Below are 22,688 nucleotides of genomic sequence, written 5' to 3'. Positions count from 1 at the left end.
AATACTTAGATCAGTGCCTGAATTGGAACTAAAACAGGTGCCAGTACCCAAATTCAGCAGTTGCATGACATGATTATCGCATGTGTCTTGGATATATTTATGTTTATACCTGGTAATATATCACAATTCAAATGTTATTTTTATTTTCATTACATATTGTATGTTAGGCCTACGTACAATATACATTTCCACAGTTTGTACAGAAATGTATATTTGGTTAATAAAAGCTTTATTGCGTAGCTTTTGATAAAAATTGTACACAAATATAATATTGCATATATGCTACAATAAAACCAACTCAAAATAATAAGAAAGAATATCAAAAGCACTGTTTTCTCAGCATTAAGCCTGCTGTGTGTTTACACAGAGACACAGTTACGCTGCGGGTGTTTCGGGTTGCACACCTAGACCACGACCCACCAGGAGGTGACGGTACGCAGTAAGAAGTAAGGGTACTCATGTGGACAAAAATCAGAAGTGCCAGTACTCAGTACCTGTGAGTACACAACCTGTTTCAGGCACTGACTTAGATGATGGTAATTGGATGCTTTTTTGTATATTACAGCATTTCTAGCTATTGGAAATAAGATAACCACTTTTATTCTATGTATGTAATGTTACATTTTTGCCTTAAATGTGTGATTCCAGTGTGAATAAAGCATAGAGAGACTTCATTATCAAGCCCTTGATAGTGAATTCATGCATAGAGCTGAGCACATTAGTGTGTATAGAGCTTATATACATGTTCTGTTTTTATATCTCTATCTTTTTTTAAATAAATAGGCTAAAAAGGTAAATACATGTCGGGCTGTAGTGTTGTTGTTACACGCCTGAAAGAGTCGTTTTAGGGAACTGCCCAAAGAATGTGAACTATGACAAAGTGACATACTGGCACTAAGCTGTAGTCACATTAGTCATCTCTTGGTACTCTTGGAATGTTGTTATTATGATAAGAATAATCTTATCAGTGATCATCAACACCATAAATCAAATGTGAGAACATGGAGGGAGAAAGTGATGCATGTCAGAGAGAATTATTCTAGTTAAATAGTGTTCCCACAGAACTAATATACATATATTATACTGAGCTATAGCTACTTTAGAAGATAATAGTGATCTAAATTAAGCCATACTAACACAGTAAAGTGTCTTTCTGTGTCACTGGTTAAGGACATGCAACATCAACAGCATGCAAACCATCCTCTAAAAAAAATGCAGCCAGAAATGGAGCAAACTACAATCACATATCATTTGTAATGAGGAAACCTTTGTTGTTTCTTGGGTGATTTTGGTTGTAGTTTACATGTCCTGTGAGACCAGCGTGTTTGATGTTTCATTGTGCAGCCATTACCCACAGTAGATTACATGCAGCTGTGGATGAGCGCTATTTTAGGACTATTTTCCCACGATTAGAGCGCAGAGGCTCCTTTCTGCTTTCATGTGGTGATGGAATGACAGGACATGCAAACCAGTCTTTGCGTTTTTCTGTCAACATGTTTTACAGCTCGGAGAGTGTGCGTGCTTCGACTCCATTTGTTTGTGTCCGACGCTAAAGTTACTCCTCTTTACGCTTGGCTGCAGAAGATGTTTGGCTAAGATTCGTTGGAAGGGATCACTCTTATTCTTTTTTGATTGATCTCCTTCAAGAAATGCACAGCTCATTCCATGAGCTGAGTGAACTGATCTTGGGGCATGCAGTGCTGCTTGTGTAAAGTAGTGGTATGTTTGAGCTATTTCTTCTTCTGCAAAACCAACTCAAGGCATCGTAAGAGTGAAACATGACCTTCCTGTACATGGACGATAAAAGTTGCTTGGACTGAAACTTTTCCTTGGTGGACAAATTTAATGGCAACCTCAGTTGAATCCCTGTTTTCTTTTCTGTGAAGCATATATTAAAGCTTAACGGAGGGCTATATTAAGTGCTCTGAGCGATACGGCTTTAATATACTCAAGAGCCCTGGAATACCAGATTCTTCTTCCTTTTGTCTGATGGGAGAAGCAAAGGATCATCTGATGAACTCAGAATGACCCAACCAAAACTGATCTTAGGAGGATCTTTACAGATCATGTGCCATACACCAGGCAGAACATGTGTAAACCATTAATTAAGAACTTGTTTTTTAATAAAAATATGTGTGTGTGCTGTGTAGTATTATTATGCTGTCAATTTCTGATGAGGTATCTAATCACATGTCCATACTGGAGATCCAAGGACCAGATATTGTGCCCACAGTGTAACTGGAACTTAACTTTTAATTCTATTGATTTGCATTAAATGTGTTTAATAAAGTCTGAGAAGTGATGCTACACTCATGCCGATGCGGAAGTGCCTTAAACTTGCATTCTTTCAACTAGCCAGCAGGGGGCGACTCCTCTGGTTGCAAAAAGAAGTCTGATTGTATAGCAGTCTATGAGTAAATGAGCCTACTTCTCACTTGATTTATGACCTCAGTAAACATTGTAAACATGAGTTTATGGTCTCAATCGCCAGTTTCAAGTCTTCTTCAATACAGCATGATGTTCATTTAGTAAATTATGGTCCCATTTAGAGTCAAATAGACCATAAAGCAGGGGTTGATTTAGGGCGTGGCTACCCTGTCGCTGCCACAGCATTGCTTGCTGGCCAATGTGATCAAATTATAATGCAGATGACAAGATACATGAACCGTGCAAGAAAGCTTAATTCAGTGTTCTCAATGTTCCCAAACATCCTGTAGGACCTCGGGGACACAGCATCTACTGTGGCAGAAACACTGAACTGTTTTAAATTAGCACAACTGGAGGTCATCTGTTTCAAATAATAAAAAAGCACAAATAAACCAATCAAGTTTCCTATTGCCAATAACAGATCTTGTTGTTTGTCTGTTCACTATCCTGTGAAAAGTAGCTTCACATACATACAATACAGACACTCTCTTGGCTCTGTACAAGTTCTTCAAACAGGCTTAAATACACACTGGCAGGCAAAATCAACAAAGTATGCATTCCATTGCTGAGCGAGGAAATCCATAGATTACGTTGTAGAAAGTGTGTGCTCATGTGTGCATGCTCATGTGTGCAACTGTTACCTCTGCATGGTGAGGCTGAGGTTGCCTGTGCAGGCCTTAATCTTGTTCTGGGCCTCGAGGTGATTCATGCCATCTGTGGAAATGCCATTAATGGACTGAATGATGTCTCCAACACTCATCTTGGCTTTTGCTGCCTTGCCTCCATCAGTCAGCTGTAATGACACACAAATGAAAGAAAAAGAAGCTCATAATTGACATAATTGCACCAACAGAGAGCGTTTAGTCACATCAACTCCACCTCTTGTTCTTTATTTTAAAATTGCGCAGTTAACCGTCGGAAATTCCGGGTTTCAGGCATGTGCAGTTTGAATAAGGGAGAGGCATTTAACTACAAGATGTTGTGTATATGCACATTTTGAGGATTTATTTCTTGTAATCACCAAGCTGTGCTCTCCTTTCCGTTTCCTGTCTTATGTAACTGTTGTCGGATGAGATAGGCATCATCACAATATCCATGGGACAGGATTCTACATCCACCAAAACAAGTCGAAATGCTGACTCACACTATCAAAATGGTTTCTAAAGTTTGAGTATGTGCTGTATATTTAAGTTACTGACATATTACACATCAGGATACAAGTACATTGTTAAAAATCAAAAACTGTTTTCTGGTAATTCAATAAATAAATTGTCTATATGAAATTGCATATGGCAAAGTCTATTTTTGTAAACCCCTGTGTGAATTAAATACTTGACAAATGAAGAGTTTTATCATTTAATTAAGAACTTTTATGCAAATTGAACATAACTGTTTCAAGAGAAATAATAGGGAAAAACATCTACTGTGTTTACATGCATGCACACAAATACTAGTAATCAGTAAAAGGAGGAATCAGATAAGATAATAGTTTTGATTTAACTACTCTGGGATATTCCCATAAGCAGAATTCTTATCAATTTAGATTTTCTGGGAAGTTTGAGTTGGTATGTGCTTGTTATTACGACTTTAAACGATGTAAACGCATGATATGATTCCATTGAAAGAAGATAAATTATCATATTGAAGTATCACCCAGCCCTAGACCACATCCACTGCTTTCAGTGGATCTCTCCAGGACAGTCAGAGACTTGAAGCCACTCCAGGGTTTTCTGTGCTGTGTGTTTCTGTTATCTGTTATTGTGTGTTGAAAGGTGCTAGTGCCCAGGTTGTTTGCTGTGAAGCAGGTTTTCCTTTGGGAGCTTAGTGTATTTGGCTCCACCTCTTGTCTTGACCCAGCCTCCCAATCAGTAACATTTTTGTCTGACCACTAGGGGTGTAAGAAAGTATTGAAAAAAATATTGTGATAGTATGTTTTGTGATACTGTATAGATTCTGTGTCCTCTCAGTGTATGTGCCATCTCAAAGTAGCGCTATGATGTTGGATTTTACAGGGACTGTGATAAGTTAAATGCAGATGCCACTGTTCTGATTGCATTAAAAAGGCAACTTTTTTTACTCATATATTTTATACATATGGTGGTGTGTTCTTTATACTATAACAGTTTCCTAAAATTAGATTTAAAAAAATCGCAATATATCGCCCTACTTACATTATCGCCATGTATTGAATCGTAACCCCTGTATCATAATACGTATCGTAATGCCAGATTCTTGCCAATACACAGCCCTACTGATCACACGTTTTAAGCCTTTTTATGGAGTACCTTTGATGTAAAACTGTGATTTCTGTATTTCAAATGCTATATATGTTGTAAATTAGACCTGTGATATGAGGAAAGTGTAAAAAATGTTATGTATTCTCCAAAGTAAAGGAATATTGAGGAAAAGCTTATTACTTTTAATATGGGAAGTGTAGAACCATTCAATGCTTTCGTAGCTTTGACTCCAACTATAGTACCAAGGGTTTAAAAGCTTAAAGCTCCGTAACTGTCTGTCTACCAGGGAGTAGCGTGAGGGTTGAGGTTTATCACTTCTTCTATCCCTTTCCACAACGCTGAGAATCGCATTTCACACACGAGAAGTATAACGTAATAAAACTATGACGGTGGGATGACTCTCTATACCAGGTGTGGTGATCGCCCAGCGATTATGTAAAAGGGCTGTGCATACCTCATCAATCACTGAGCACACCCAAAACCCCGTAAGCTACAATCAAGCAGGAACAAAAAAGGAACTCTGTGTACTGTACTTACAGTATTATTTTATCCTTTGTTATAGGATCATATTATCTCTAGGTCATCTCTCAGCAGTGTGGAAAAAAACTGCTATATGCTTAAAATAGAGGCACAGGAAGCACATAGATGTACATAAAGTGACGGCTCAGCTGAGATCTATGGATGTGTTGAGAGACAAAAGAGTATAATGAAGAGGGTGTGAAGCATGATGGGAGGAAAGTGATTTTACCTGTCAACTCTTGAGTGTTGGATATAAAACTGGAACTTAAAAGGTTCAAAAAGTAGTTAAATGCTCCCCCCACTGCCATCTACAGTACCATACAGTTCTATGAATGAATAATCAATGCATGCAAAAGACCTTCCACTTTTCAGTCACACACACTTGAGAGTTATTTACATGAACCAGCTCTGATTTAGATAAAAAACAAAACAACATATTCCCGCCACCGCTAAAGAATGCATTCAGGTTAGATAACTCTAAAAAGACTTCCCCTTCTGTTTAAAAAAAAGGAGCCGACGAGACATAAAGAATGTGCCATTGTGTTAACCCTCATAATAAAATAGGGGAAAAGAGGGGGGGAGGGAAGAGGAGGGAAAGAATGAGGAAGTGACAGAGGCGGCGGCAGTGGCCGACACATTTTTCTCTGGAGCTGTGCTTTTCCTTGTGTCATTATCAAGTAGAGCAGTAGCGGGAAGTGTAGAATGCATAGCCAGGGCTGATGTATGCATACCAGCGTCCTGGAAACCTATAGTGCAGCCACATGCCCAGTGTTGCTCACAAAGGGGCTGGGTACTCGCCATACGCAGCTTCAACTGACTCACTCATAGACAACACCTGCCCACATGAGTCGGTCCTGACTCATTTACTTTCAATAAAATAACTCATTACTCTTCAATGCAGCGGCCAATAAAGAGAGTTTAAGCACTCTTCAGAGATCACTGACATCTGCTGGCTCTGCTTTACTCTACTAGACTACTCCAGAGGTCAACGGCAGGAAAAAAAAAAAGCTGCAGGATTGTTTAATGTCTTCTCTCTCTCCCTCTCTGTGTGTTAAAGAGGAAGAGAGAGAGTGAAAAGGAGATCTCTCCTTGTAGGGATGTGAGAAAAGACAATACTATACAGCTCTATATATGGCAACTCCTCAAACGCTATTTCAAGACGCAAAGAGAGGAGAAGAATCTCAAAATATGTGTTTTTTTATATGTGGTTAATGACGTTTAATGCCGCAGTCTGCGGTGAACAGAGAGCACTTTGTGAATTCTTTCACTCAAACACGGTCTTTTCTCACATGGACACAAAACAAATAGATGTTACAGTCGGAATCCCTGGCATCCGCTGGCTATAAATATAAATCAAGAGAGGTCTGAAGAGCTTGTGACGGAGAGCAGATAAGTAATGAAGTGGAACGTTTGGCTGTTCTCTCAAGAGAACAGGATGTTTCAGCAAGATGCTTTTACAGAATATACCGTCAACCCACGTCACATTATGTAATCCGTGCACTTAATCATAGTTTGTAAAAAACACAAGTTGCTATTTTTAAATCAACAGGAAAAAGTCATCCAAGGCCGTTTCGCACCACTCAAAACGTTTAATTTAAAGAGTAAAAAGGCTGATGGCTAGGTCTTTACGTTAGTTTGGCAGATGAGAAGGACGTCTCCAAATGAATGAAGTGTCTTTCCAACTGCGTTTACATGAATGGGATTCCAGCCACATAATGGTGTGGCTGCTGTGGTCCTCTCCACACTGCTGATTTTACTGCTGTGCAGTTACCGGTAATGACTAGCTCTTCCAAGCTACACATGTTCCTGTGCTCCAACTAAACGTTGCTTGAATGCAGCATATTGCACAACACTTGGCAGATCTATCTGAAGGCTTATGTCAAATCCTATAGGATACTGGAGATTAAGATATTACGAGCTAAAAAAGCTCCTTAATTTATCACTAGTATAAATGTCTTAGTGGAAGAACTCCATCTTCACCTAATTGTAAAAAAAAGAGGAATTGAGAGGGATTTTGTACCAGACTTAACTATAAAAACACAAGAAGTGGAGCAGAAGCCTAGAAAAATTAACAGTCTATTGCTTCCATGTGTCTTCAATCAATCTGTTATACAGCCATAATCAAAAACAGTCATAAAAGCAATAAAATAAAATACATCTGGTTCATTCCAAAGAAGATTTAGATGTTTACTCTGTGATCAAGTTATCTACAATAAGGCAATAAAAGTCATGAAGAAAAATAAAGGATTCTATAAGAGTCAGAGATTCTGTTTTTGAGAGAAAGCAGCTTTGCTAAGTAGTTGATCCGGCTAAATGTATGACCTCCAGTGCCTCCCCAGAGATCTATCTCTACAGAGGCACTGGAGGTCATACATCTCTGGAGAGGTCCAGAGATAGTCTCTGTTCAGTGGAGTAGGCTGCTGCCAAAACTCCTAATATATACGCTTTACACGGTGCTCTGGCATACAGCGATTACAATACTTGCCCACCGTCGCTTTGCTTTTTCTATAGAAATAAAACCATTAAATTCATTTTCATGTATCAGTGCTGTGTCATCAACACATAGTTGAATGATAGACGCTACAAACTGAAAGTGAAAGTGGAGTCTCAGCACAGAGTAGCAGGAGTCAGATTTCACACACACATGGGATGAGAGAGAGTTGATAGACAAGACGATGGTGGAAAATTTGGTATCAAAGCGAAAAGCGAAAGGGCCTGTTTGGTAATATTTCGGATTTAAACCCAATGCTATGAGGGAACCATAACGTTAATGAGGTAATTGCCGTGTGGAAGACGGAGTGGTTACATGGATGTATAAAGAGAACTGGAGAGGTTACAGCCAGTGTGTGTGGCGCAGCGGCGCCGGGTAGACCAGACACCTAGCCATCCAATGTTAAAGATCAAAGTAAGCACTCCACAGATTTTGACCGTCATCTTTTCTTGTAAAATGTCTGGTGTAAACGGTAACACCAGTGTTGTCACAAGTTTATTAGCCAGTGGGGAAATGTTCTCACTGTGACGTCCCTACTAATATACTGGAATTCTTCAGATCATGCTGTATTTTGAAACCACTGATTCACAGTGTTTCGTCAAACATCCTCATTTCCGCACAAAAGACATTTAAGGTAACACTTCAGCACTAGTGGGATACTCATCATCCTCCATGCTGGTGTAACTTCCTGCCTTCAGTGAAATTAGGGAGTAAGGAAGAGGGCTGTGTGGTCTACTCACTTTTGAGAAGTCATGTTACAGGAAGCGTCTTGTGGTGAAGGCTGAAGGCCTTTGAGATGCATGTCATGTCTGTGTCTAAGATTGAGGACCTTATATGGAAAAGACTTGGGCCTAACATGAGGTCATCACAAACACACAAGGCTAAAGCAGATCGACTCACTGCACCCATTCAACCTGTAAAGCTCATCAAAAAAGAAATAGTTTACCATGCAGAACCTCTGGAATGAATCTGTGAGGAGAACTTTACAGCGCACAGCAACCTGCTGGGTTAACACAAGCCCAAGCCATAAAGTACAGTTTATTGTCTGGAGAAGTCTTCTCTTTTACGCTTGGACACCTGCAACACCTTGCACAAACTATTCAAAGAGGAGGAGAGATGAGAAGTAGGTTGAATACAGCAGTTGGGAGGGGACCAAATAGCAAGTACTCCGAGCCAAACATCACAATTAAGGCCACTTGAACAGAGGTAGACCCGCGGTTGTCATGGTTTGACCCCCGTCTCTCACTACATCACTCAGGCTGCTGGAAAAACGCTAGATGCCAAGCAGACCTACGTACAAGCTCTTGGTCAAATCGCCATGACAACGCAAACAAAACAACACAAAGCGGTACCAACCCCTCGCTGAACACTGAATGCTCTTTAGTCGGGTCAGAAACGAGCCCGGTTGACTAGCGCTGCTGAGGCAGATGAGATGAAAAGGCTTTTAGTCGTGGTGGGGCTGCAGCCAAGTGCAAGTGCTGGTTTCCACCTCCATCCATGATTCATTCAACTCTCATTGGGGGTTTAAATAGGGCTTTTTTGGATTCAGCCAAACGGCATAATGATTGTTAAGTGGTAAAATGTGCTGGCTGTATAATGTATTAACGACTGGACTGACAGAAAAAGACCACTACCCTATTAGCAGAATATACAGTCTCTCGACTTTTTAAGCTATGACAACACAGGTTTAACAAAGGTAATAACATAAGTGAGTGACTGGAATATTAAAGGAATACTTCACCCACAAAATGACAATCAATTACTCGCCCCGTATTACCTTGAATTCTTGAAGAGAAGCTTTCTCAAATGCCTCCACGGTGAATAAAGAATAAAAAAATGGACAAAAAAACATATCGAAACATAAGTTTACAAACTCTCACACAACTCGTGCAGTATAATCCAAGTCTCATTTATCCAGTCATATGCTCTCCACTTCCCAAACACATGCATCTTTGCTAAAACCTTACTGTTTAAAACACTTCCGTATAAGCGGTCTCACGCTTCAGCAGGCACGCTACTCGTACGTGTGAGTCCAAAGTGTATTGTATCGTAAGGTTTTAGCAAAGATGCATGTGTTTGTGAAGTAATGAGCATACAACTGGATAAATGAGAGTATCCCTTTCACACATATTTTGCGTGATTGCACAAGATCACTGTTGATGATGTCTTTAATCCAACTTTAAAGGAACAGTGTGTAGCATTTAGGGTCATCTATTGGCAGAAGTTGGAATAATATTAATAATATATGTTTTCTTTAGTGTATAATCACCTGATAATAAGAATTGTTGTGTTTTTGTTATCTTAGAATGAGACGTTTATATCTACATACGGAGCGGGTCCTCTTCACGGAGCTGGCGGCCATGTTTCTACAGTAGCCCAGAACGGACAAACCAAACACTGGCTCTAGACGCTATTTTTTCACGTAGGCCATCGTTTCGCTTGGCATGCGAGAGAAGTTTCAGTTGGTTTCAATCTGCAACCTCAACACTAGATGCCGCCAAATCCTACACACTGCACCTTTAAAGCACAGCGCCAATTGTAGGTTGTAGTCTAAGCTGCAACCATGAAGACAGATCGCGTGCAGCGGCTCATTGTGTCTTTGAATTGAAGTATCTCATTCCTCTCTCTTCTCACACTAGGAAAAAGTTTATTGTTCCTTACAATAGCTTTCATCAAAACAAAAAAGGAAAAAGTGTGAAGAACCTAAATCAAAATCAAGTGACAGCTTGGTTATTCTTTATAGCTCTGCCATATAGCATTAGGGAGATTGAAAGCAGATGCCATCAAGACAACTCTAGACAGACACCAGGGAGATCATACTGGGATCAAACACACTGCAGACAACTGTTTTCTACTAAACCCATATGTAACCTGAACACATCTTTATGACCCTGCGTAGAATCACAGATTATTAAATATGCCCTGTGAAGCGTATATTCACGAGTCTGTGAAATAGGGGATAGACTTAACTGGTTTCTGTTGAATTTCCATGTAAAAAATCCTCAAGAGACTTTAATACGAGAGATGGATCAAAATACAGACAAACTGTTTGACAGCTATGCAGCATGGACCACAAGTTATCTGTCGCAATAGTTTCCTGAAATACCAGGGGAGTTTTTCACTGCTTGGTTTTATTTTCTTCCCTGGATCTGAGCTGAACCAAAAGTTATGGCTCACTTTCAGACAGATTGTTCTTTATCCAATGAGCTACACGGTACACACTTCTTTCTGAATTTAATGTAAATCAATGGCAAAAATACAACAGGCAGATTTCCTCTAATGGCAACGATTCTATTACTTGCACTTTAGCACTTGCTGTCACATACTGTCGTAATATCTGAGACTCAACCCTTAACCCTTTCTTACTATTAGAATAACCACACTGTAAAGCCAATTCAGTCAAACCACATCCAAATGGTTTGCATGTGGATGGTTTTAAGAATAAATGACTTAAGAAAACATTTGAAGCACCAGTAGTAAATGCACGATGAGGTGTCAGAAACACTACAGTATGTTTTTTGAGCTGTTAAATGCTGAGTGTTCCCAAAGCATACAGAGTAAACAACATCCTCACTACAAATCTAGCTCGGGTGGCACTTGTGTGCAAAGAGGGAATTAAAGTGCAGTTTTGGTCAGCCTTTCAAGTTTTAGCACATGCTGGATGTAAAGCGACAGAGTGAATGACTGGTGAGGAAAAGATATGTTTACAGTCCGATCAAAGAACGCATGCGAAGGGTGTTTCAAACCGAATTAAAAGAACGACAGCTGTCTCGGTTTCTCATTGGAAACCCAAAGAACATAGCTCAAGAAGGTTTGGTTCACTTAGGGCAGGCAAAGTTATCGCGAGCTAGAGTGAAGATACTGGTATCATATGAAACCTAAGAAAATGATGGAATCCATTCGTACCGACCAATTCATACTAGCTCGTCGCTTAGGAGGTTAAATAACGCTCCAAACGTAAGCTAAATTTTGGCGAGGAAAAACTGTCATGGCCATTTTCAAAGGGGTCCCTTGACCTTTGACCTCCAGATATGTGAATGAAAATGGGTTCTATGGGTACCCACGAGTCTCACCTTTACAGACATGCCCACTTTATGATAATCACATGCAGTTTGGGGCAAGTCATAGTCAAGTCAGCACACTGACAGCTGTTGTTGCCTGTTGGGCTTGGAGTTTGCCATGTTATGATTTGAGCATATTACTTTATGCTAAATGCAGTACCTGTGAGGGTTTCTGGACAATATTTGTCATTGTTTTGTGTTGTTAATTGATTTCCAAGAAAAAAATATATACATACATTTGCATAAAGCAGCATATTTGCCCACTCCCATGTTGATAAGAGTATTAGATACTTGACAAATCTCCCTTTAAGGTACATTTTGAACAGGTAAAAAATGTGCGATTCATTTGCGATTAACTATGGACAATCATGCGATTAAATATTTGAATCGATTGACAACCCTAAAACATATACTTGGCAGATATAACAATGTTATTATTTATTGAGCTAATAATATTTGCCAGCTACCCAATGTGGGGCTGTCCGCCTCTATTGGCTCCTCTTCTCTTAAAACAAATGCACAAAGAATACCTATTACCCCTAATGTTGATCCTGGTTGCCCAGAAACATCACACCATCACATTCCTCTTCTTTGAGAGTGAAAGTAGCCTCACCATATTAACACATAATAGTGGTGTATATCTGGAAGTTCAGAGCCTACTGCAAACACAGAGCTAAAATAAGCTTGTATAATGTTCACTCAAAGTATCGCATGCCACTAAAACAACAATCGAAAGACAAGAGGAGGAAGTTAGGGGTCAATGGTGAGAAAAAAAAGAGGAACATTTCTCTATGCTGATCCCCAGCTGACCTTTAGTAACCCATCATTACTTCAGTTTTAGTTCTGATAAACTTTTCTAACATAATGTGTTTTTAGAATAACAGTCTAAGGAATTTAAGACTAAACTGTTTCTCAAGTCAAAACACAATTTACTGTGTGTAAATAGATTTGATTCACTCCAGTGTTATTTCCAATGTTTCATAAGCAATGCAAAAAAGAATTGAATTTTGCGTGTGAGTCTTTCCCACGAGGAAGCCTGTCAAGAAATGCCTGAAAAGGAGCTGGAGTAACTGCAGATGATGACGGAAAGAACACACACTGTACATAACTGGGCCCTTCCTCCTTAGGTCATCCTTACATTATTAGGCGGTCTCAGTTCTAACAAACATCCCATCTCAATATCACACAATACATATGACTTAGGTTATGTACTCCACTTCATACTTTGATTCGGTGTCATAACTAGGCCAAAGCCAAATATTCCTGAAAAAAGGGGCATCAGGCTAACAGGCTGTGGTTGTCTTGTAGGCAACCAGGTTTATATACGGTACTGTAATCTTTGGATCAGTTACATATGGTAAGCATATGTAGAGTCATTACATCATTATTCCACGGCAATCGCATCCATCTAAGCGACATAAATGGGAGGCATATACTTTACTGCAAATTCAGTCTATTTAGCTCTAGTGAACCTTAAAATAGGCCTGGGATCTACACACTTTTATCATCACTCTAATGAATGAACTGAAGTAATGGCTAAACTGTTGGCAGATGTTTCCATATACACTATATTAGTCTTAATTAAACAAGCACCATGCACATTAATCTGAAAATGAGAAAAGATGATTTGTGCCAGATTTAGCTATAAGCTTATTTCCATGTGCATGTCCAGTCTACACAGAGAACAGTCACCAGACACTAAAAACATTCATTTACAACACCTCTACTCTAATCGTACAAATCTACAAGCACACATCAACATCTACTCACTTACTCCTCCCTTGGTAAACGCTGTTACTCCTTTCACTTAGATTACAGATATAATAATCCTTACAGATTACTGAGTAGTGATAGATACGACATCTAACAGATTTAAGAATGAAATGTATGGATAAACTTTTCAGCTTTACTACGACATAAAGAGCACATGTCCCACATTCACTGTGCCTTCTGTGACATTAGGATTTGGAAGATAAACACACAAAAGGGAGACTTATTCCTGGCGTAGAAATCGGAGCCATTTGTGGTGTCATTTGTTGGTCACGCGCTGGGATGAAAATATGTCACAGGAATGACATTAACCAACATTGTGATATAATGAAAAGCTATGAGGGTCATGTTGTCTGGCTCAGCAGTACTGTGGCATGCTGCAGACCACGGATGACTCAACACCAGGGCTGTTGCTGGACACAAGAGGTGTATTCAACACTTCTGTGGTCGATGGAGTAGCTATACCCGCCAACATCAAAACCACCACATTGCAGGCCTTTGTGATTTTAACAGATTCAAGGCTTCTGTCAGGCTTTTTCTTTTTACAACTTTCTGAACTCACCTGTCTCATTTTATTTTAAACTCTCTAGTAAAAAACATGACATGGTAAATCCCTACAAATACCACAGTCAGGGGTAAGGAGCCCATCTGCTCTTCATTTTTCCTGTGGGTTTCTATACAGTGTGGGTTGCATAGTGCAAAATATCAGCTGAAGAAACAGTGTCATCACTTCACGTCTTACCTTTCATGAAGATACAAGTACATATTCAAGTCTAAATAGTAAAAATGCTGTGTGCAATTAGGGTCAGTGCACTCTTGTGTTTGCACGCCCTCAAGAATGCCAAGTGAAACTACATTGTGCTGTTAGAAGTGGAGTGGAGGGGAATTTTGAGCGGATGTGGTTCTTGAGGTTTTTTTTTTTTTGTTTTGTTTTTTACTTTATCTTTATTCTCAGTGAAATCATATTATCCATTACAGTTTTGCATAATAGGAAAGGAATAAGTGAAACATAAATAGATAATACATGAAATAGAAAAATAAGTTATGGTACCTTGATGAAGACTTAAATAAAGGATTAATAAAGGATTTTTAATTCACAATGAGAGTGCTTCGGATGTTTTCCAGTCTGCCATCCTATACCAAGGACTACCTTTCAATTAAATTGGACAGTCCCTGTTTTCTGTTCTTATTTGACAACTTGCCCCATCCTTGAAGATCACCTGTTTTTATACTTCAACACCGAGATTCCTGACCCAGTGCAGCACTCCTATTTTTTTTCTTCAAGGTAAAAAAATACATTTTAAATAAATACAATAAATAATAATAATTTAAAAAAGAAAATAAAAAAAACACAAATAGACTAACCAATTTGATTCATAGCAAATAAAATAACTATATATCCACATATATCTATAGATCTGTCTTTTTCAACGGCCAATGGCAAAATTGAAAGGGAAACCGAGGCAAAATGGCCAATTTGATGCTGATTTTCTTTTCCTCTTCCTCTCTGGAAAGGCTTGGAGGTTTTCTATTTTTATATATTCTTATTTATAAACAGTGCTCCAACATCTAATCAGGTGACAAGTGCGGAGCTGCTTCTTACGTGTATTGTTTTTGAGATATGATGACAAGATGTCTGCTGACAGCTACATGCCACTATAACAACATAATGTCCTTCATTCCATTATTATCACAGTGGCGAGGTATAAAAATAGCCACGCTGGTATTTTCATGCGCTACGGTTATGTTTCCACTTGAGAAAAGACACTCCTCCTCTTCATGCAACACTTTCAAATGTCTGTAACTGATCCGGCCAGCAACAAATAAACAGAATCACCGACCTTGGTCATGACAAGGAGATTACAATTACATAACAGGAAGCAGCGTGAACTGAATAACACTGCTCATTCTGCCGCGAAGCACAGACCTCACTGGTAGAGGACACGGCTGCCTACTTTTAATCCTGTTTGACAAGAAGCAATGCTCGTATAATTGAGACACTTCCGACACCCTTGGGTTGAAAAAAGACTGCTACTAGACCGACTAATAGTAAGCTGCGCTGCAGACTTCTTGTATTTTATGCAACAATCGCAGTGTTTTGCACAGAAGGCCCTCACACTATGAACATAAACAGTGTGACTATGTATAGGCTGAGGCTGGACCTGTCTCATAAACACTACAGGCCTGTTTTTCAATCAGTCCAGCAGTCCTTCTCCCCGCTGAGGGCTCAACAGGACCAGGTCAGCCAGAGCCAAATCCCAGTTTGACTTTATGTGGCCCAAATAGTTATTACAGAACCACTGTGTCTTAGAGTTTCGCTCAGATGGGCCGTTAAAGGACAGGTTCTGAGGTTTCCATTGCAGACCCAGTATACATAGCCTCCTGCACTTTACATCAAGACTAACGCTATAGGGAGAAAAGGCCAGGACGCTTAGCACCATACCTCATTTGAATGACCAAAATGACAGGAGCCGTAAACAACCATCACCTTGAATCACCGCGGATGCTGTGGTTACGGTTCAGTTATATAACATTGTTATGACAATTAGTCATAAGGTTGGTCATGACCGGGGGTGAACTGAGCGACAGAGGCCGTGATCTGTTAGAAGAGGTGTCTAAATCCAGCAAAGAGTGTCACACAGGAGATGAATGGGACACGCACTTTCATCACCGACTGGGCAAATGGCACAGTGAGCATGAACAGCATTCCTCGGAGGTGACTGTCATGGAGTGAAGGGTACATGAATGTTGTGTGTGTGTGTGTGTGTGTGTGTGTGTGTGTGTGGGTGGGTGTCCACTCACCCGTGAGATGGTGAGAGGCAGACAGAAGTCCTTCCCTCCTTGCAGTCTGAAGCCCCAGGGTGCAGGGCCAGCCAGGGAGACACTGTAGTTGCTGCTCATGATTCACCTAGAGACAGAAGAAGAGATTTTTTACACTTGATTGCGCATGAACCCGAGTTACCATATAATCCACCAAGAGACAGACTCCACACTGACAGAATCAATATCAGAGAGTCAAAAGGACAGGAAGAGAATAACAGGAAAAAGAGGATCACATCATTTATAATTGTTGCGCAGCCAACTGGCATTTATAAAAGATTACTATTTTCAAGAGAGAGAAACCGCATTCTACTAAACCCAGAAGCATTCCTCTGATGAGTCTCATTTTCTTCAATCACTGTGTGCTCGGAAAACTATCTTCTTAAAACACAGTAAAGTGTATTCATTCTTTTTCTTTTTGTCGTCCAATAACATCTCACCAGACCTGTTACTGTGCTGCTGTCAAAGCTTTATAGCTAGCTTAAACTTGATCCCATTGACACTATCTGAATTCAACAGTCTATCAATAGTCCGCCTCTGAAGCTCAGAGCTTTCTGCTGACAGCTTTAGTGCAGGCTCCCTAGTCCTAGGCAATGCCGTTTACAATGGGGATAATAATGTAATATATCATATATACCCTCTCTAGTGCTAGTGAACAGGTACGCTGGACTGGCAAACAAAGACGTAAGAGATAACCTATAATGAGGTGTGCATTGCTGGATTTAATATGCAACCAGAGGTCAAAGAGCTACCCGATGAGAGAGCGTTACAATTCTTAGATGCACACCTCAGAATGGATTATTCCACTATAGCACAGTCGTTTGACAAAAATGGAAAATAAAAGCTTTCACCTATTGTCTATAAACATTCTGGAAATTAAAAAAAAAAAAACATTTTGGGAGCAAAAGCATTAAATGCTGTTGATGCACATTAGGGCTGCACACTTAATCAACATTTTATCGACATCGCAATATGGCCTACTTCAACTTTCAAATCGCAGGAGGCGGAATATTTGTTAAAGTCAAAATGTGTGTCAGAAAATACCAAATAAATATTGTCGTACTGCAGAGATGTCCTGGCCTACACATCATATTCTACATCTTTGAAAAAAATCACACCATAATAAGTTTTTCAATGAAAATCATTTCCTCCAATATCACAAATCATATAGCAATTGCAATATCAGTCAAAATAATCGCAATTAGATATTTTTTCAAAATTGTTCAGTCCTAATGCACATCTCCCAGTGAATCAGAAATGGGGCTTGCAATAAGCCACAGTAGCTAAAAAAAGAAAGAAGGAAAAATCAGGGATATTTATGTTATGACTGCGTATGTGTATATTTATGACTATCCTTTGTTTACCTCAAAAGAATGTCAGATCAATGACTCTGGAGCTGCACTTTGGACCTATGAGGTCAGTGTCCTCTCACTGAACCCACTGCTTGTCAAAAATAGGTTCTTACAAAAGGTACCCAGGCTGAGGTAAACTATATTAAAACATAAACTGGTATTATGGAGAGATACTGTATGCCAGTCTATTGTAGATTAGATCATATTGTCCTTAAAAAAATGTGTTATTTATCTTTCCAGTAAGACGTAATCTACTGAACAGTCCCGTACCTGTATCATCCCTCTCATTCCTGGGGTAACGAAATGATGATTAAGAGATTGAAACCTTGATATAAAATATCGCCTAAGCATTCAAATCCTGCTAAAACCCCTTTTATTCCTAACATATGAGTGAGACCTGGCCTTTCCTCAGGCAGCTGTGGTGCTGCTGGGCCTACATAGGGTCCGAATAAAGGCCAGACACACCCTGGATGGTCGAAGGAGACTTGATAGAACTCAGCTGCCAACTCAACATTTCACTGGAGAGCACGTTTGCCCTGTACAGTATTCCAATGGCTAAATGCACCATCATCTACATTACCTCATGGATGGATACAAATACCATATCCTGATTATACATGTGTGCATTCAAATCAAATGGACAGTTCCAAAAGTTGAGACACAGCGAAGACTATTTGGTGCAGTGAAACATTTCATGCACTATTGAGTTTCACTGGTTTAAGCCCTGCCTGTCATGCATTCCTTTTCCCCCCTGAAAAATTGAAGCTGCAAGCTATTTAATGGAAACAAGACCGAGGTTAAGTGCAGTCACATGTTAAAATTTAGTGCAATGTTACATTTATTAGGTTAATGATTGAGGAAATTATTGGTATAGCGTATTTGCAGAATAATTGACTGGAGTCTGGCATGAGTATATTCAGCTAACAGGCTGTAGTGAATCTGTCTGTGAGCGCCTCTGTGCACAAGTTCAGAAAAACCACAGATCATGTGGAAATATGTCACCTTTGCCCTGCCCAACAGGAAGGGTGCATGTTGACATGAAAACATGGCATCAAAGGGTAACCCGCAAGCATTATATGTCAGTCACATACAGTGCATTGCAATTATATGGAAAAGGGGGGAAATGTAGAAGCAAAGCTGAGTCTAACTCTGAACAGACGGGTGCATTGTTAGCGGTTATCAGAGTTTACTGTCGAGAGAAACCGAGAACCAGAGAAAGACTTATAGTTCTGATGTAGTGAACTAAAGGTCTAGATGCTCTTTTATTTCTGGCTTTGGTGAAGAGGATTTCACGACATAATCCACAGCTGGAAGAACATGTGAATGTGACTTCTTAAACTAAGCAATTAAACGTTTCAATGCCTGAAAAAGACATATTCACACATTTGTGCGCTGGGCAGTGCAGAGAAAACATAGTTTCCTGGTGAGTATGTCATGAATAATAATGCCTTGTCATGCTAGAGGCATGTCATTTTGAGGTTGTAAGTCATGTTGCCTTCACAAATTCCCTCAGGGACGCAGCACCACCTGCTGCAGCCCATCATCTGGTCAATTGTACAACACACGCATCAAATCAGAGGGTCGGCCTACCTACACACTGTCATCTCGCCTGGAGGCGAACGGGCTCTTAAAAGAAGTCAGCAGAGGAGCAACGAAAGGGTGTGGGGAGGTGAGGAGATAGAAATAAAACCATGTGGTGTGAAAGTGATAGGGAAGAGGTGAATACCTGGAAGGCACAGAGCTCTATATTTATACGTACAACACACTTCAACCCAATCAAACTAAACACACGTGCGCGCATGCAGAATATGCAGGTCTATAATAAGACAACAACAAAATAAAGACAGCTGTCTCCCTCTTCAAGGTGACCAAAGCCTGACCAGTAGGCAACTCTGCGATCTGAAAAGTGAAGTCAAATGCTGAAGTGCCTTAAACTTGCATTCTTTCTAACAGCCAGCAGGGGGCGACTCCTCTGGTTACAAAAAGAAGTCTGATTGTATAGAAGTCTACGAGAAAATGAGCCTACTTCTCACTTGATTTATTACCTCAGTAAACATTGTAAACATGAGCTTATGGTCTCAATCGCTAGTTTCAAGTCTTCTTCAATACAGCATGATGTTAATTTCGTAAATTATGGTCCCATTTAGAGTGAAATAGACCATACAGCAGGGGATGCTTCAGGGTGGGGCTACCTTGTGATTGACAGGTCGCTACCACGGCGTTGTCCGTGTTTTCGTCTTACAATTTTACAACTTGTGTTTTCAATTCATGAAAGTTAATTGTCACATTTCGGTCGCCTAAAAATGTCTTATTCAGCATTCAGTTGTCCTTAGCTCCACCCTCTTGTGTCACTTCTGGTTGCAAAAAAACATAAACAAGATTGCTACAGCCAAAATGCCGAACTCCAGGCTCCAAAACGGCAGTCCACAAACCAATGGGTGACGTCACTGTGACTACATCCACTTCTTATATACGGTCTATGAACCTGACTTAATGTATTGTCCATACATTGTCAACAAGAAATTCAACCCATTCTGTTTAAACTCATCAAATGCAAAAGCATATCCTTCTTTGCTGCAACCTAATGAAGCTAAATCCACCAACAATGCTTCAGAAACAAAGTCATGACAGCAGTTGATGTCCTCTAACCTCAATATAAGGAACTCAATGACACTGTTGCAAGCTTTGTTTACCATTTCAATTGAGGCATCATTTAATTTTCTGGGGTGACACAAGACACAATGGACGAAAATTACTGTAAGTTTTATTCAAAGATCTTTGAGCCAAAAGTCATGGATGGAAGTCATGCTCCCATTGTTAAAACAACCCTTGAGGAATACACAGCATTGAATAGCTCTGTCTGTTGTTCACAACAGATTCCTTCAGTATTAGATTTCACAGCCAACTGGGACATCTCGTTCAAAGCTACATAAAGTTCAGATCACGCTCAAGTCATACCGACATATCAGTAGCGTTTCTTTTCCAAATATGGACAGAACAAGCATTAGGCTCATCTCATGCCCCTGCTTGTTTTGCAATCTCTAATGATATCATGCATAGACACGAGCAGACACACCTTTCAGTGTTCCCAAACACGGAGAAAACAGTTGAGCGCTGCACAAGCAGTTTTATCAGCAGCAGCACTCACATCAACCCCTTCTGCAGCTTAATCCTGGTTATTTTCCACTCTACGGGCCTTATCTTTCAAGTTCCTGTCATAATGGTGTTTTATTGTGCTTAATGTTTCAGCACGTTCACACCAAAAACAAGATTAAAATACAATCCTGTCAGCACCGGCACAAACAGGACCTGCCGACCAAGTTATCTGCTGTCTCAGACATTTATACGTTCTTGTAGATGTTATTTTAACTTGCTTGATCTAATTAGTGGGTAAATTATCCAAATAGTCTGAAATGTTGTTGAATTTACAGTTAAATAAGACGTGCCAATTGGGATTTAGGAACATGCAGGCTTTTTGGGAGATATTTGGGTTCAAATTTGGGGAAACTTTCAAGTCATGGTTGAATTGAAGAAAAACTCTCTTAATTGGGAAACAAACAGGTCAACGGGGTCAAATGTAAGTCTGACCTCCGTGCCCTCTCCACTGTATGTGTCAAAAAATACAGCTGTTTCCTTCAAGTAATCTTTAGGTATCGGGTAATGTCTCTGAGTTTTGGTGATTTGCCTCTTCAGAGTTTCAGACGTCATGCTCATTTCACAATGCTTTAGGACACAATGTTGCCTGGTGACATCATTGTAGGACATGTTGACTCATGGAGGAGTATGTGTTCACAATGTACTGCACCTAGTTATTACATTATTATTTGTCAAATACCCAAATCATATTTTTTTTTTGTTAGACAACACTGTATTAAAACAAAAAATCTGTTTCTGACAGTAACATGTAGCGTTCAACACCCTTGGCGTACCCAGTGTCAGTGGGACAACTTGTTCCAACCTGACTTTATGGGACACTTTTTTGTACACTGGCTGATTACACATGTTTGGTCTAAACTAAGCAACCTCTGTAACACATTTTCATACATTCAGTACAGCAGCATGTTTACTACTTTCAAATGCATACTTTTAATTCACTAAAGTGTCTTTACCTCAGTGTGTAAATGAACTATAATAGATCTTCTAAAAGGGTAATAATCCATCATAACAGTTGTAGTCATGGGAACAGCGTCATAACTCCCCAGGTCGTCCTCAATAGTGTGTTTACTTTAGGGACCGCACATTAGCGTCTGTAAAATCCAGCACTGTTATCTTTTTCTCACGGAAACTGAAGCTTAACGTGTCTTCAGTGGGTGTGACATAAAACATATGTCAGACATGGTTAGTGCACTTTATCCGACAACCTGTCAGTAAGTGTAACTCTGTTAGGAGCAGTGTTTTAATTTTTTTGTAAAGTTACACACTAACAACATATTTCTATGCGCTTCTTTTAATTGCAACTTTTGTAGCCGGCACGTAAAGCGGTGAAATAACGGCAGTAACACGAGCAGTGACACGAGCAGTGACTTCCACCTGTGTGTCATTTAATGGAAACATTTAGTCAGATATAGTGTACAGTACTCACCTTGCCTTGTGAAGCCGGGTCTGGTGTGCAGAGAGAGAGAGAGAGAGAGAAGCGGGACTTTAGTCCGTCTGGTCTCAGTTTCGAAGTGAACTGTGTCTGAGCGGAACTGAAACTTCCGCATATAAAGCCAGCCCCATCCTCATCTGGCTGCCGGTAGGAGGGCTCACACACACACACACACACACACACACAGCAGGCAGGCAGGCATGGGCATGTCAGACAGAGACCGTGGGACAGAAACAGGTGAGTTGGAGGAAAGAGAACACCCTGAAGTTGTGCTTTTGTTGTAGGACTACTAACATGCAAGCAATTAGCCCTGCTGAGGTAAATGATACCCAGACACATTATGTAAAAAAAAGACTAAATCACAACCTGATCTGAAAGTTGATAACCCCTCCCAGCTGTTCAGAGAGGATTTATCTGCAGTTA

At 39.9% G+C, this 22,688-nt stretch overlaps 1 protein-coding gene across 5 annotated transcripts in view; it reads right to left on the bottom strand.

Annotated features, from left to right (window-relative positions):
* The window catches only part of pdlim5b (PDZ and LIM domain 5b), a 48,003-nt gene extending 25,586 nt beyond the window's left edge, over positions 1-22,417 (bottom strand). For 4 of the 5 annotated variants that reach the window (XM_037752712.1, XM_037752714.1, XM_037752715.1 and 1 more), the window contains exons 1-3: positions 22,260-22,417; positions 16,308-16,413; positions 3,069-3,220 (exon numbers count right to left, since the gene is read on the bottom strand). In XM_037752712.1, the coding sequence (XP_037608640.1) occupies positions 3,069-3,220; positions 16,308-16,406 (251 nt within the window). In that variant the 5' untranslated portion in view covers positions 16,407-16,413; positions 22,260-22,417. The remainder of the gene's footprint in view (positions 1-3,068; positions 3,221-16,307; positions 16,414-22,259) is intronic. The other variant, XM_037752713.1, reaches the window with a different exon arrangement.
* Positions 22,418-22,688: the final 271 nt, after the last annotated feature.

Source organism: Sebastes umbrosus, chromosome 19 (assembly GCF_015220745.1).
Source record: "Sebastes umbrosus isolate fSebUmb1 chromosome 19, fSebUmb1.pri, whole genome shotgun sequence".
In the NCBI taxonomy this organism is placed as follows: domain Eukaryota; kingdom Metazoa; phylum Chordata; class Actinopteri; order Perciformes; family Sebastidae; genus Sebastes; species Sebastes umbrosus.
Note: the sequence above shows the minus strand (reverse complement) of the source record. Positions and strands in the feature narration are given on the sequence as shown.